Here is a 14,605-nt window from a genome sequence, read left to right as displayed (position 1 = left end):
TCCTGTCAGCCACAAACCCGGTCCAACACGGGAGGCGCCTACTATGTGCACATAGTCCCTGTCGGGGGCCCTGCCAGACAGAAGTCAGGTCCTCATCTTCTCAAACACTTTTTTCATTTTAAGCCTTTGCCAAGATCCTTCCTTCCATTTCACCCAAATAAACTGATTAATGACCGAATTGCAGAAACAAATGTTAACTACCCACAGTGTGCAAAGTACACTTGGCAGAGAAAACAGGGTTTTAAGGCAGAACAGATGACAGTCCCCAGGAAGGACGGGGGTGGAGGAGGGAAGGGAGGAGGAAGAGAATACTAGAGCACAAAACAATGGCGGCCCGGGGCGGGGGATGGGAAAACAAAGGCCTGGGATGAGTCTTGGGGGTGGGAGGAGGGAAAGTTCCATTGTTATCATGGGGTAAAGCTGAAGCCCAATAATGTGATCCCTTCTATGTCTTCAGGTAACTTTCTCCTCTTCCTCCGCCCTTCCCCAGGTCCTGCGGACTCATTCGCAGGGGTCCGGTTCGTGGAGGTCTTCGCGGGCTTTTCTGCTGCCGTCCCCTACGCCCAGCAGCGCCCCCGACTCCGCGGGCAGCCCCCCCAGTCCCAGTGCTCTGCCACCCCTAAAGGCGCCGCTAGAGAGATTCTGGGGAAACGGATCCTTTGCCCTCTCATTGCGCTCATACAGACCTGGGAGAAGCGCCATTACCTTTAACTCCACACTTCCAAAGCGGAACTTCCCCCCCAGACCCTCCCCTCTGCCAGCCTTCCCCACTGCTGCCTCGGCGCTGACCTCGTGCCCGAAGCCCGTCCCGTTCAGCACCCGCTTCTCTCCTCTCCCCGAACCCCACACCTGGACCACCGTCCTCTCTACCTCCGTCTTTCCCCCTCCAGCCCGTCCTCCACTCGGTCCCAACGGGACTCTCCTGAAGCCAGCTCTGACTCCTCACCCCCCCCCCCCAGCTCCAGTGGCCCCTGGGGTCTCCGGGCCGCTCGGCCCTCAGCAGCCTCCTTCTGCCGGACCTCCACACACCACCTGATGCCCCGCTGGCTCCCGAGGTTCCTCCAGGGCTCGCCTCCTTCTCCCACTTCCAGGCCCGCAGGCTTCAGTCTGAGAGTCTCCCTGCAGGACTTCTGCCTCCCTGGGCCTGGGCATCAGAGTCTGCAGGCTCATTGGGGGCAGGGTCCTTCCCTGCACATATAAGGAGCTGGGTTTCCTTTTCCCCTTTGGTGACCTCCGAGGGCGCGGATGGAATCCCCCCCTTCATGCGCTTTGGCTCGGTCTACACTTGGTGTTCAGTCACACAGCAGAGCCGGGCTCCTGCCCGGGGCAGGCGCATCTGCAGCGCCCCCTGTGCGCTCCCTCCTGTCCGCGGGCCCTTCCCCCTCCGGCCACAGCTCCACCATCCCTCAGGCACTTTCATCCGGCCCAGCAGCCTCCTTCAGGCTCACACCTTGGAGCGCTGGCACAAGGCAGGCCGGCCCAGTCCGTGCTCGCTGCGTGCCCCGGATTAGGGCGGCAGCCAGGTGGGCAAGAGTGACTTCGGATTGGTTTCACGCTGGGGACAGAGACCCCCACTCTCTCTGGGTCAGACTCACAAGTGAACAAAGCCATTGCCATGTAATGGAAAACAGACCCAGGCAGCCCTGTGGGATGCGCCCCACCGGACCTGCCTCCGCTCCACAAAGCCGCCACATCCACCTCGCAGCTCCCCCGACTGACCCAGGCCCTTCATGGGGAGACGTCTGGGAGAAGGCGATTGGTCTCCAGGGGAGCCCCCAGAGAGGCTGGGCTGTGAAGGACTGTTTGGACCTAGAAACCCCAGGAAGCCAATGAAGGCTCTCCAGGGGGCTTTCCTCAGCTGGGCACACTGGCTACAAGCCTGAGCCGCCTCCCTGGGCGATTTCCCCCCCCTTGCTGGGGCCTCCGTTCTCTGTAAAATCTGTAAAACCCAATCCAGGGGTTGGAGTGGATGCTCCCTAGGATCCCCATCAGCTCTGCATCTCCGGCCCTCTGATTTGGGGAGCAGCTACCTCACAAATGGACGGGGAAGGCCCCAGCCCCCGGGACCGTCTAGGAAACACCTGGGGGTAGCCGGCCCTCCTCAGGATCCCTCACCTTCCTTCCTTCAGACGCTGGGGCAGCGCTCATGGCCCACACCCACCTCCTCCCAGGTCCTTCTCCTTCTCGTCCCACCCTGACTGAGGCGGAGGCTGGAGGCTGGAACGCCGGCCCTTTCTTAAAAGCCAACTCGGGGCGCCACGACTGCATACTGAACTGGAGATCCCTGAAAGCCCCATGGGAGCTGGCCCCTCTGGTGGAGGCGGCGGGGGCCGGTCTGAGCCAGGGTAGCCCCTTCGGCTACTGAGGGGACAGGGCTGGAGCCCCCATCACCTGCCCCAGGTCAGAGTCAAGCCTCCATGAGCCTGCCCCCCAAATGCTAAGGCTGCCAGCCCTGGCCCAAGGAGGGGCAGGAGGCTTTTTGTTTGCACTTTCTCTCCTCTTCCTCCTGCCCCTCTCTCTTTCTCCTCTCTCTGTATCTCTGTCTGTCCCTCTCTGCCTTTGTCTCTCTGTCTGTCCCATTCTTTGCCTCTGTGTTTCTGCCTCTTTTTTCTTTCTCCTCTCTCTGCTTGCCTGTCTCCTCTCTTTTTTTCTTCTGTCTCTTTGTCTCTCCTTGTCTCTGTCTCACACTTCTTGTATCTTTGTGTGTGTCTCTCTCTGCCTTTGTTTGTCTCGCCCTGTCTCTCTCCTCTCTTTCTCTGTGTCTCTCTCTTCTCTCTGCCTGTGTGGCTCTTTGTCTCTCTCTCTCTGTCCCTTTCTGTCTCTCTGTTTCACTCTCCCTGTATCTCTTTGTGTCTGTCTCTCTCTGCCTTTGTTTGTCTCTGTATCTTTCTCTCTACTCTCTTTCTCTGTGTCTGTCTGTCTCTGTCTCTATTTCTCTGTGTTTCTCTCTCTGTGTCTCTATCTCTGTCTCTGTCCCTCTCTGTCTGTCTGTCTCTGTGTCTGTCTCTCTCTCTCTCTCTTTCTCTGTCTCTGTGGCTCTCTGTCTCTGTCTGTCTCTCTGTCTCTCTGTTTCTCTCTGTCTCTGTCTTCTCTCTCTCTGTCTCTGTCTCTCTCTCTCTATCTCTGTTGCTCTCTGTCTCTCTCTTTCTCTGTGTGTGTGTGTCTCTGTGTTTCTGGATTTGTGGCTCTCTGTCTCTGTCTCTGTCTGTCTCTCTGTTTCTCTGTCTCTCTGTTTCTCTCTGTCTCTGTCTCTCTCTCTGTTTCTATTTGTCTCTGTCCCTCTCTGTGTCTGTCTCTCTCAGTCTCTGTGGCTCTCTGTCTCTGTCTGTCTCTCTGTCTCTCTGTTTCTCTCTGTCTCTGTCTTCTCTCTCTCTCTCTGTTTCTATTTGTCTCTGTCTCTCTGTGTCTGTCTCTCTCTGTCTCTGTCTGTCTCTCTGTCTCTCTGTTTCTCTCTGTCTCTGTCTCTCTCTCTCTCTGTCTCTGTCTCTCTCTATCTCTGTTGCTCTCTGTCTCTCTCTTCTCTGTGTGTGTGTGTCTCTGTGTTTCTGGATCTGTGGCTCTCTGTCTCTGTCTCTGTCTCTGTCTCTATGTCTGTCTCTCTGTTTCTCTGTCTCTCTGTTTCTCTCTGTCTCTGTCTCTCTCTCTCTCTCTGTTTCTATTTGTCTCTGTCCCTCTCTGTGTCTGTCTCTCTCTGTGTCTGTCTGTCTCTCTGTCTCTCTGTTTCTCTCTGTCTCTGTCTCTCTCTCTCTCTGTCTCTGTCTCTCTCTATCTCTGTTGCTCTCTGTCTCTCTCTTCTCTGTGTGTGTGTGTCTCTGTGTTTCTGGATCTGTGGCTCTCTGTCTCTGTCTCTGTCTCTGTCTCTATGTCTGTCTCTCTGTTTCTCTGTCTCTCTGTTTCTCTCTGTCTCTGTCTCTCTCTCTCTCTCTGTTTCTATTTGTCTCTGTCCCTCTCTGTGTCTGTCTCTCTCTGTCTCTGTCTCTGTGTCTCTCTGTCTTCTCTCTCTCTCTATCTCTATCTCTGTCTCTGTGGCTCTCTATCTCTGTCTCTGTGTGTGTGTCTCTCTCTCTGTTTCTCTGTCTCTCTGTTTCTCTCTGTCTCTGTCTCTCTGTTTCTATTTGTCTCTGTCCCTCTCTGTGTCTCTCTCTCTCTGTCTCTGTGTCTCTCTGTCTTCTCTCTCTCTCTCTCTCTCTCTCTCTCTCTCTCTCTCTCTGTCTCTGTCTCTCTCTTTTCTTCGATCACAAATGAGAAGCCATTTAAAAGTCTGAGCCGACCACCCTCCAGCCCCTTATGGAAAACGAGCCCGGGCAGCCGCGGGGCCGCCTTGTTTGGCACAAATAGACGGACTTGAGGAAAACCAGCCCCAGGCTGCTGCCAATGGTCTTCCCAGACATGGGGCTCTTGCGCCCTCATGTGGCAGCCTTGGGCACTGCCGCTATGGAAGCCCTCTGGAAGGGCACCTGGCGCCTCATAGAGGCAGGCTTGGTGCTATCTGTTGCAGTGGAAATGGGTGCCGAGTGTGGGGCGCTCTGCGGGGGTCCCCGGGGCCCTGGTCTCTGGGAGGCCCTGCCCGGCTCCAGGGAGAAGCCCAGGAGGCCGGCCCAACTCTGCGACCCAAGAGGCTAGGACCCATGGGCAGGGATGTGCAAGGGAGGGGATGAAGACTTCACCCCAAGAGGGGAGCACCGGGCCGTGTCCAGCCTTTACCGAAGAGCCGAGGAAGGGGTCCTTCCTCTGGAAAAGCCTCCTCCCAGGAGGGTCCGGCTCTCCGGACCACTGACAGACCCCCACCTTGGGGGGCCCAGCTACAATCACTCCAACTTTCCATCACCGCCGGTCTCCACCCCTCGTTCAGCTACCCAGTGCCTAGGATGTACTGCGCACCTAAGGAGTTCCCTGTCTGTCTGTCTGTCCATCCATTCTTCGGTGCAGCCGGAAACAAAGGTAAACAGGATGGCTTTTAAATGAACGTGCAGGATCTGTTGAATGTTTAGAAAAAGCCGTGATCGTAGAGAGGAATTTCTCACTCGGTCACTTTTTCTGTTGTTGGGAATGTTCCTGTTGGTTATGTTTAAAATTTAAAAAATAATAATTGGGGGGGGGGGGCAGAGTGAGCCTGAGTCATGAGATGCCAGATAACCCAAAAAGCCATTCTATTTGATCGGACGGAACAACCGGCCGCCCGTGTGAGGGCGACTCCTAAATTAGCCAGGGGTGCACTGGAGACTCCAGGGGCTGAGCCTCAAACGGCTCAGCCCGATTAAATGGGAAACGGACAAAAGAGCAGACCCCTGATCACCAACACGTCCCGGGAAGTTCAAAGAAAATGCCACAAGGAGGAAAGACCCCCCAGAGCCTAGAAACGCCTCATCCAGCAAGCCTTCGATGTCTCTGCAGAGAGAAACGGTGGCCGAGGGCAAGCCCAGTTCAGATTATAAGCGGATTTAGATCCTAAAGTTCCCACAGATTTGAGGACTGTGAGCAGCATGACTTCATCCCAGGGCTAGAAACAGTCAAAAAGAATCACGGCGGCAGGAAGTTTGCGGAGAAACCCACTAAGCCGGATCTCCCCAAAGCCCCAGACGGGCTGGGGAAGGAGGAGCTGATGTGGTGCCCCCCCTATTCCTAGGGCAGTCCAAGAAGCAGGCGCGTGGGGGAGAGAACACAAGATGGGCCCATGGGACCCGTGACTGACCGGCTCCGCAAAGGATGTGAAGGTGGAGGCAAGGACAGCTTCTCCCCGGAGGCGACTGGGAAGGAGCCATTGGGAACCAAATGTGAAGGAGGAAAAGCAAGTTTGGGGAGCAGAAAAGAAGAAGCTGGTTCTCTTTGTGTCTGACTTCAGGTGACCGTCAGTCTGAAACTCAGTGGGTCAAAGCCTCCGCTTCCCACACACCGGGCCTAGAGCATTCCCTGTGCACGGAGAAGGCGCCTCCCTGTGCTGCCCGGGCCCGATGCCCGAGAACCTCTGACCCTGTCCCCAGGCCGGCAAGGCCCGCTCCTCCCAGTGTGAGTGGCTGCAGCAAGCGCAGGGGTGAGGGAGTGGGGGGAGTCAGGGCGGCTGAGAGCTCAGTCAGAAGCGGAAGGCACCAAGGACATCCCCTGCCTCCTGGCAGTCTCCGACCATCCTGACTTTTGAACTGCCCTGGGCTTGGGAGGCAGCGCTGGCCCACTGAGAGCTAATTCACCCCGGGCTGTCACTGGTCCAACAATGTCTAGAGGTCTCCTAAGGTGCCAGACTTAGTGTGGACACCTGACTCTTGAACTCTTGTGACCTCCAGGTCTCCCCTCCCAGCATCAGGCCTTCAAGAGGAGATACCAGGCCTAAGGCTCAATGGGCAGAGGGGCAGTGTGGAAGGAGAGGGGCATAACCATCCCAGTGTCCCTTGCCCTGGACAGACAGCCAAACAACCTGGGAAGCCGATGCTCGGGCAGTGCTGGGAACCATGTTAAAAAAGATGTGAAACAATCAGCAGGACATTATATGGAAAGGACGAAAGGGCCTGGGTGGCCCTTTGAAAGATCACATCCTTCCCATCGCTCCCCAGATGACAGAATTAGGAGAAAAGATACAAAAATATTTCTAAATTTGGACTTGAGGGGCCTGGCTTCCGGTCTCCTATCCACCACCTGCCGGTGACAAGTCATCTGATCTCTGAGCCCCAGTTACTCATCTATAAGATGTAGAGTTTGGATCCAAAGTTCTCCAAGGTTCAGTCAGGCACAAGAATCAGCATAATTCTGAAGCTATGAAGGGAGCAATTCTCAGGACATTTAAAAGGAAAAAAGCACACCAAACACTCCACTTAAAAAAAAAAATCAACAAACTAACTAATACCCATAAATTTGACCCAAAAATACTCAGTCTTACTTTTACAATTCTATGAAAACTCCATGAAAATAATCTCCGTGAAAATAAACAGGCATCCTTGATAACAGTTATGAAAAAAAAGGTAGAGAATTCAAGATCCCACTTTGCTCAGCATCTGAGAGAAAAGAACACTGATTTCAACGAGTGACATAGTTCCTTAAAAAGCTCTCCTCCCTGCAGATGTCCAAATCTTATGACAATCCTGGGGGTACATAACAAAGATCAGTTTATTGGCTGACCCTCGAGTGAAGCATTGACGAGGGATGGTCCAGTTAACAAGTATCATTGATACTCTGAGAGATAAACCTCATAGACCATCACAGAAAGTTTTTGAAAAAATTAATACTTCCACGATAAAAACAATGGTCTTAAAGTTTCCCTTAAAGAGATCAAATATACCGGATGTTATTTTTTTTTTAAACCCCATAACAAAAACCTACTTGTTTTACATTCCCCTTAGGTCTCTTTTTTTCCATTAACTAAGGATCATGCCATTATTGGAATGGAAAAAAGCTGTAGCTTTATTTATACGATGTTAAACAGGAACAGTTAATTAAACCTTGTACCACATCAACAGACAACAAGAATAAACACAGAAATGCTGACCTTGGAGTAGGCTTTCCCACCCGGAGGTACCAGAAGCTGCCCGTTCTACTGAGCAGATGCATCCCACACATACAAATATATCTCTTGAACAAAGAGGCCAAGCAATCCTCCTTATTCTCCCCAGTCTCCTAATTCATTGATCAGCTCCTAATCCACTAAGATGTGGGACTTGAGTCCCATGGTGAGTCCTGGTGTGGACATTCCCTAGCTAAAAGAGAGAACATTGTGCTGCTTATGGGGAACAGTAGCTTGGGTGGCCAAGCTAACATCAAAAGGCTCCCTATCTCCAAAACCAAACTGCCATGCTAGTTTCGTAATGAACTAAAAAAAAATGTGCTTTTTACTGTTTCCATAAATAGCAATACTGAGAATATACATGAGCTGAGGATTCAATTAAGCTGATGCTTATTTCACTATTAACTGCAGTTAAAAATCAGGAATCATAACCCCAAGATGCTCCCATGTCAAGTCCTGCAAAAACAGGGGATTTTCTTCTTCCAAAAGACAAGAGGCAAAAAGTGAAATAAAACCAGATTGCTCTGATCCCAGAGATTTTAATTTGTGTCTCTGTTGCCAGAACCAAAAAGGTTGCACTAGCAGAAAGGCCCAGGACAACCTTGTGACAGAAGAGGGAAAAATTCATGTTAGATTTCTTCCGGACCAGGAGTAAGGAAAGCCAGAGGTTTGAATCCCATCTTTGGCTCAGCTTAACTGTGTGACCCTGGGCAAGTCACGTAGCCATCTATAAAGCTTGCTCTTGTTTCTCCCTCCCAAACTGACTATTTTTATACTGGCAGGGCATCCTGAGGGAAAGTTTAGTAAAACCCTACCTGCAGTGGCCTCATCTCAAAGTGCACAAAATTAGAAAAGCTTCTCACAAGCAAATCATAAACCTAAGATTAAAAGAGAAATCATAAGCTGAGAAAAAGGTAGCAAAGTCACATCCAGCTGCTTCCTTAGAGGCCACCTCAGGCACACCTGCGTTCTCACAGCCTGCCTTTGTAAAGAGATCTAGCTCCTGTGGAGGTAAGGAAGTGCCCTAAAGGGTGGGACAGCAGTGAGTGCATACACAAGAAGTAAGCATCAAGATGGAATTCCAACCCAGGTATCATTATCCTAGCATCTGTGTTCCTAGAACTCACAATGCCGGGAACACTTATAAGTCTCCAGGCACTCTATCCATATGGATCCTCATTAGTGCCCCCACACCAACTACTTTCCTGCTAAGCTCCTCTATAACATGATATCCTATTCACCCACTCTGGAAGTCTTCAGTGATCTCCCCAAATAGAGATTATGCCAGACTCCACAAGTTTTTCATACTGATTTGCGGATTAAGTTTTATACACTCATCATTCCTGACTAGGATCATGCCAGTCTCTGTGCACAGTATCCCTAAGTTCCTAGAAGGGAAAGGGAAGGAGGTGGGGACAGAGATGGCAGAGAAGGAATAAATATTTCTATAAACTCTGCTATGTGTCAGGCACTATGTAATTACTTTAAATTATCCTCTCATTTGATTCTCACAATCCTGGGAGGTACCTGTTATTATGCTTCCCATTTTACAGTTGAGAAAACTGAGGCAGGGAGAGGTATATAGGGTTATAATATACTTCCCACCTGCCCTATTTTACTGTGTAGCCTCCACGTTCTCTCTAACCCTCCGATCCAATATGATGCCAAAACCTGTCGATTTTACCTCCCCAGTATCTCTGGTCCATTTCACCACTGCAGCATCTCTGGTCCATTTCACTACTGCAGCATCTCTAGTCTATTTCACCTCCATAGCATCTCTGGTCCATTTTACCTCCACAATATCTCTGGTCTATTTCACATCCACAAAATCTCTGGTCCATGTCAGTTCTGCTCCATCTCTGGTCTTTTTCACCTCTACAGTATTTCTGGTCCATTTCACTTCCCCAGCATCTCTGGTCCATTTTATCTCCACAATATCTCTGGTCTATTTCACTTCCCCAGTATCTCTTCTCCACTGCAGCATCTCTGGTCTATTTCACCTCCACAAAATCTCTGGTCCATGTCAGCTCTGCTCCATCTCTGGTCTTTTTCACCTCTACAGTATTTCTGATCCATTTGACTTCCCCAGCATCTCTGGTCCATTTCACCACTGCAGCATCTCTGGTCTATTTCACCTCTGCAACATCTCTGGTCCATGTCAGCTCTGCTCCATCTCTGGTCTTTTTCACCTCTACAGTATTTCTGGGCCATTTGACTTCCCCAGCATTTCTGGTCGATTTCACCACTCCAACATCTCTGGTCTATTTCACCTCCACAGCAAATTTGCTCCATTTCATCTCTGCCTCTGCCCCCCATGTGTACCCTCATCTCCCACACTTAGACTACTGTAAAAACTACTGGGGGGGGGTTACCTGCCTCAAGTGTCCCCATGCTCTATCTTTCATTTATTCATCAAAGTGATTCTCTTAAAGCTCAGCTCAGATCTGACCTTAAAACTCTCTACTCAAAAAACTCTAGTGGCTTCCTATTACATCCAATATCAAATAAAAATCCTATTTATAACTTGCTCCCTCCTTTTCCGTCTTATATCTTAATTCACTCTATGTACTCCTAAATCCAATGCCCCCCCCCCCTTAGCTGGTTTATTAAGACCTTCCATCTCTTAGCTTCAAGTCTCTCTGGCTGATCCCCATACCTGGAATATCTTTCTCCTCATCTCTAACTACTGATCTCCCTGGGTTCCTTTTGAATTCTAGCTAAAATCTCACCATCTAAAGAAAGCCTTTCCCAGCCTAAAATGCATGCCTTTCCTTTCTTCTCTCCTATTTATCCTGTATATATTCTGTATAAATATATATTTTTTTCTTTTTGATAACTGCTTTGTCTGCATGTTGTCTCCTCCATTAGACTGTGAGCTTCTTGAGTAGACACTGTCTTTTCCTCTTTGTATCCACAGGTATTAGCACAGTGCCTGGCACATACCCAATGCTAAACTGGTGAACCTGATACACAGTTGGTGATTAATAATTGCAGATCAGTATTGCAGTGAAAAGAGCATTGGGTCTAAAGTCAAAAAGACCTCAATTGAAATACAGTCTGAAACATATACTAGCTGTAGGTTTCTGGTAAGTTGTTGAATCTCTTGCACCTCAGTATCTTTAGCTGTAAAATGGGGACAACAGGTCCTACTGCCCAGGGTCATGAGATGCTTGTAAAGCAGTAAGCACAGTCTCTGGCACACAGCAGCTATCATTATTTTACCATGATTGTTATAATTATTGCTAATAGTAATAGTGCTTTGTTGGAATCTTTACAAACTGCTAACTCATTAGACAATAATTATCTAATTTAGCATGGTTCAGTATCATTGATCTGATCTTACAAGGAGATGTTTGGGGCCAGAACCTGAAACAAGATACTAAGTAGAACTAATAGAAACAATTTTTGTGTTCACACTTTTAGAGAGCTCATATAAGCAAGAAGTATTTAAGTACTCATTGGAGTTCATAAGTATGGGAACTTCACAAAGTAAACTTTGTAACTTTGTGAATTCACACCTCCCCTAAGAGCTTCAGAGAGTACTCTGGGAGAAATCCCACAATCCCTTTCAAAGAAGAAAGAGCATAAATAGAGCTTCAGTGAGCCCAGTCAGGGAGTTCAGCTGAAGATTGAGAAGGGAGCATCAGTTCTGTTGAGGAGAAGCCCTCTCTCGGAGGCACAACCAGATTCATCTTCATGTCACACTACTGTGGTGGCTGGGCTCCTGCACTTCCCTCACTGAGACCAAGCTGGTCTGAAAGACTCTCCAGAAGGCTAGTTGAACCCCAAGTGAAGGAGACAAGAGATCCATTCCATCTTTGTGCTGGCTGGAGGCTGAAGAAAGCAGAGGCAGAAGCAAAGGGCAAAGCTGCAAGGACTCTTAGAACCAAGCAGAGAGATAGGCCTCAACTAACCGGCTATTTTGGAAGGAGAAAATAAACGTTTGAACTTTTATCACCTGGCTGCATTTGGGTGATTATTACTTTTGACTGAAACTAAGGCTGCCTCCAGGAAACCTGCCTGAGAAACCTGCTTTCTCCCAGAAAGAACCATTATATTATTTTAAAGAAGAAAAAGAACTCCAATATTTTGGTACTCAATGTGGGGTCTAAGTTCTCTATACCATTAATTTTTTAATCTTTGATAAAGATGCACTGGCTCCAGCAGACAGGTTTTATAACCCATCAGAAGAGCAGTGTCCAGTGAGTGAGAGCAGCTCTACTATCTTTAGATAATCGCCAGGTGATGTGGAGAGATCCAGAAAGTGGTGAATGGAAGGGACCAGATAGGCTAACTGCTTGGGGAAGTGTCTCTACAGGAGGAGAAGGAATCAGATGGCTGCCAATGAGCCTAATTCACCTTGGAGAGACAGAAAAAGAGAAAAACCTCAAAACAAAGGAGAAGATTTAAGAAGCATCTGACACTGAAAGAGCATGGCTGACAATGAGACTGTTAAAAGAACTTTTAAAATCTGAAGGAATCATTGGATTTCCTAATGCAAGATGAGACTGTTTCAGTTCTTGAAAAGCCAGCAAGAATCATTGGATTCCTTGAGATAAAAAATTGTTGATGAGGCTATTGCAGTACTTCAGAGCTTACAGGAATTATTGGATTCCTGGCACATGAACTAATGGACAATGGAATCCTTTTGGACTATTTCTAGGACTTATGGACATGTATAAATTCTCAGGTTGATTCATGTTATTTGTTACATTATATTATATATATACATGTTATATTGCTATGTGTGCTTATGTAATTTATGTAATTATATGTAATACCTCCCATATTGATGGATTTATGTGTACCTGTTTCAAATGGCCCCTTCAGAAACTCACTAATCTGATTTGATTTCCTATTTCCTTTAATGTTTTCATCTCCCTTCCTGACATGTCAGGGAGGGCGTGACCACCTTCTTTTTATGGTGTTTTCACTCCTTTTTTGAGCAGTCAGGGAAGGCGTGATCACTTTTTTTTTTGGGGGGGGGAGGGGGTTCTCACCTCCTTGATTAGTCAGGGAGGTCATGACCACCTATGCTCTAAAACAAAAGAAAGCGGGAGATGTTGGAATCCTTACAAACTGCTAACTCATTAGAGTTGATAGAGACACACAGTAGGTGCTACATAAATGTTATCGTTATGTCTGTTGATTATGAGATAATCACTGTAAAGCAACTGGCACAGAGTCTGGCACATTGTAGCTGATTGTCGGGGCCACACACACCAATCTTCCCCGGACAGACAGGAAGAAGGGCCACGTTAAGGGGCCAAACAGCCCTTTTTATTGGTAATCTCAGCAGGGGTTAGCAGGAAGCAGGAGCAGGGGGATGTATGTCTCTGCCTCTCTCTTCTTCTCTCCTTTGCCTACGGACTCAAAACTGGTTGTTTACATTTACTCTCCTCTGGGATTAGCCCTGCCTAAGCCACTCCGCGCTGCGCAGTCGGATCCACGGAAGGGAGACCCCTGGCGCCAGTGCTGTGCCCGAGGACACACCCCTGGCCTTTTGCAGGAGACGCCGGGAAGAGACGCCCTCCTGCCTGAGGCCACGCCCCTTCCATCTCCCGGGCCCGCCCACCAGCGGGCAGGGCCCGAAGTCCCTAACGGCACATAGTAGGCACTTTGTAAAGCTCAGAAGAAAGCAATTTCTTAGGGCTTAGCACACAGTGGCTACTACATCTATTATGACTATGGTCATTACATAGCATCACTGTAGAGCACCTGGCCCAGAGCCTGGCACCCAGGAAGCACTTGGTAAAGCTATGAAAATGAGGACTGAAACTGTAAGCGCTTGGCCCAATGCTCAGCACACAGTAGGCGCTACATAGGTGCAGTAGTAGTTCGCTGACTGAAGACGCGAGCACCCAGCAGTCGCTTAATCAATGCTCGCTTCCCAGTTTCCCGCAGGGATGCCCGCCTTCTAGCTTGGGGGGAAGGGAAAAGGGGGTCACAGAGCACGGGCGCGCGCGCACGCGCACTGACTTGCCTCCCACTCGCTCAGGAAGCGCAGCGCCTCCTCGCGGCCAACGCCTTTATGCCGCCGGAACTCGTCCTTCACATACTGATCGCCGAGGGCGCGCAGGTCAGGCGGCAGCGTGCGGTGCAGCGTCAGGAGCCGCCGGTACAGGGCCCGTACACGGGACACGTGTGGCACCGGCATGATCATGCCACCGGCGTCTGCGCCTGCGTGGCTCACCCGGCGCCTTGGGGAGGGGAGTCCCGATGCGCCTGCGCGCGCGAATCTGCTTTGCTACGTCGCCTCGGGAACCTTGTCTTTCGAGATCCGCTTCCGCCTTCGTGCATTTGGGAAGTTCCCAATGCGCCTGCGCATGGCTCCGCCTCTCCACCCCGTGCCTCTGGACTGCCTTACTTCCGGGATGGTACCCCAGTGCGCCGGCGCACTCTCCAACTTCTTTCTCGGGCTCTTCTGGGTCCGGTTTATCGAAAGGCGGCTCGCAGCGCGCCTGCGCACTGTCCCGTCTCCCCTACATGACCAATCGCGTCTGCGCCTTGGCTTTCTCCTCAGTTTGTCCGTCCCGTGAACTCTGCAGTGCGCCTGCGCCGGCCCGGAGCCGGAGCTGTTTTGGCAGGTCGCGGGGGAAGGACTCGCGCTGGGAACCCGGGCCCTGCTCCTGGACGCCTCAGGGCGTAGCGTCCTTACGGCGCCGGGAAACTGAGGCAGCCCATGTGGCCGCCTGTCCCAAGAGTCCCTCCTTCGTGTCTCGGAGCGAGGAGGGGGAAGGGCTCAGTGGAGTGGGGGGCGCCCCCATCATCAGAGGGAGACTGAGGCCAGGCAGGGAGTGGAATGGTGCCGTCTCGAATGGTCTGGTGGGAGAAGGGGGCTCCGGAGGCCCCACCTCTCTTAGGGGTGATGGGAGGGAGAACAGTGCCTGAGGACCACGCGGACCGGCTCCCCGCCTGCTCAGAGGCTGCTGGCGGAAGCTGGTGTTGCCTAGCTGCAAGCGCGCCCCCTAGGGCTGCGGCACCCATCGCCCCCTTCCCTGAGAAGGCCTCTTTCTCCTCCCATCTGCTCACTGGTCCCACTCTGCCCAGGCTGACCCCGCTGCCGTCCCCACTCTCCTGGCCGCTGCCCCACTCTCCCCAGCCTCGGGTCCGTCC

At 50.8% G+C, this 14,605-nt stretch overlaps 1 protein-coding gene across 1 annotated transcript in view; it reads right to left on the bottom strand.

The window, feature by feature from the left end:
* The window catches only part of SDHAF3 (succinate dehydrogenase complex assembly factor 3), a 37,293-nt gene extending 23,558 nt beyond the window's left edge, over positions 1-13,735 (bottom strand). Inside the window, exon 1 of the mRNA XM_051963432.1 lies at positions 13,473-13,735. Coding sequence (XP_051819392.1) covers positions 13,473-13,652 — 180 coding nt within the window. The 5' untranslated portion in view covers positions 13,653-13,735. The remainder of the gene's footprint in view (positions 1-13,472) is intronic.
* Between the last annotated feature and the right edge of the window lie 870 nt (positions 13,736-14,605).

This window comes from Antechinus flavipes, chromosome 5 (genome assembly GCF_016432865.1).
Source record: "Antechinus flavipes isolate AdamAnt ecotype Samford, QLD, Australia chromosome 5, AdamAnt_v2, whole genome shotgun sequence".
NCBI classification, from domain to species: domain Eukaryota; kingdom Metazoa; phylum Chordata; class Mammalia; order Dasyuromorphia; family Dasyuridae; genus Antechinus; species Antechinus flavipes.
The sequence above is the reverse complement of the archived record's forward strand: the minus strand, read 5'-3'. Positions and strand labels throughout refer to the sequence as shown.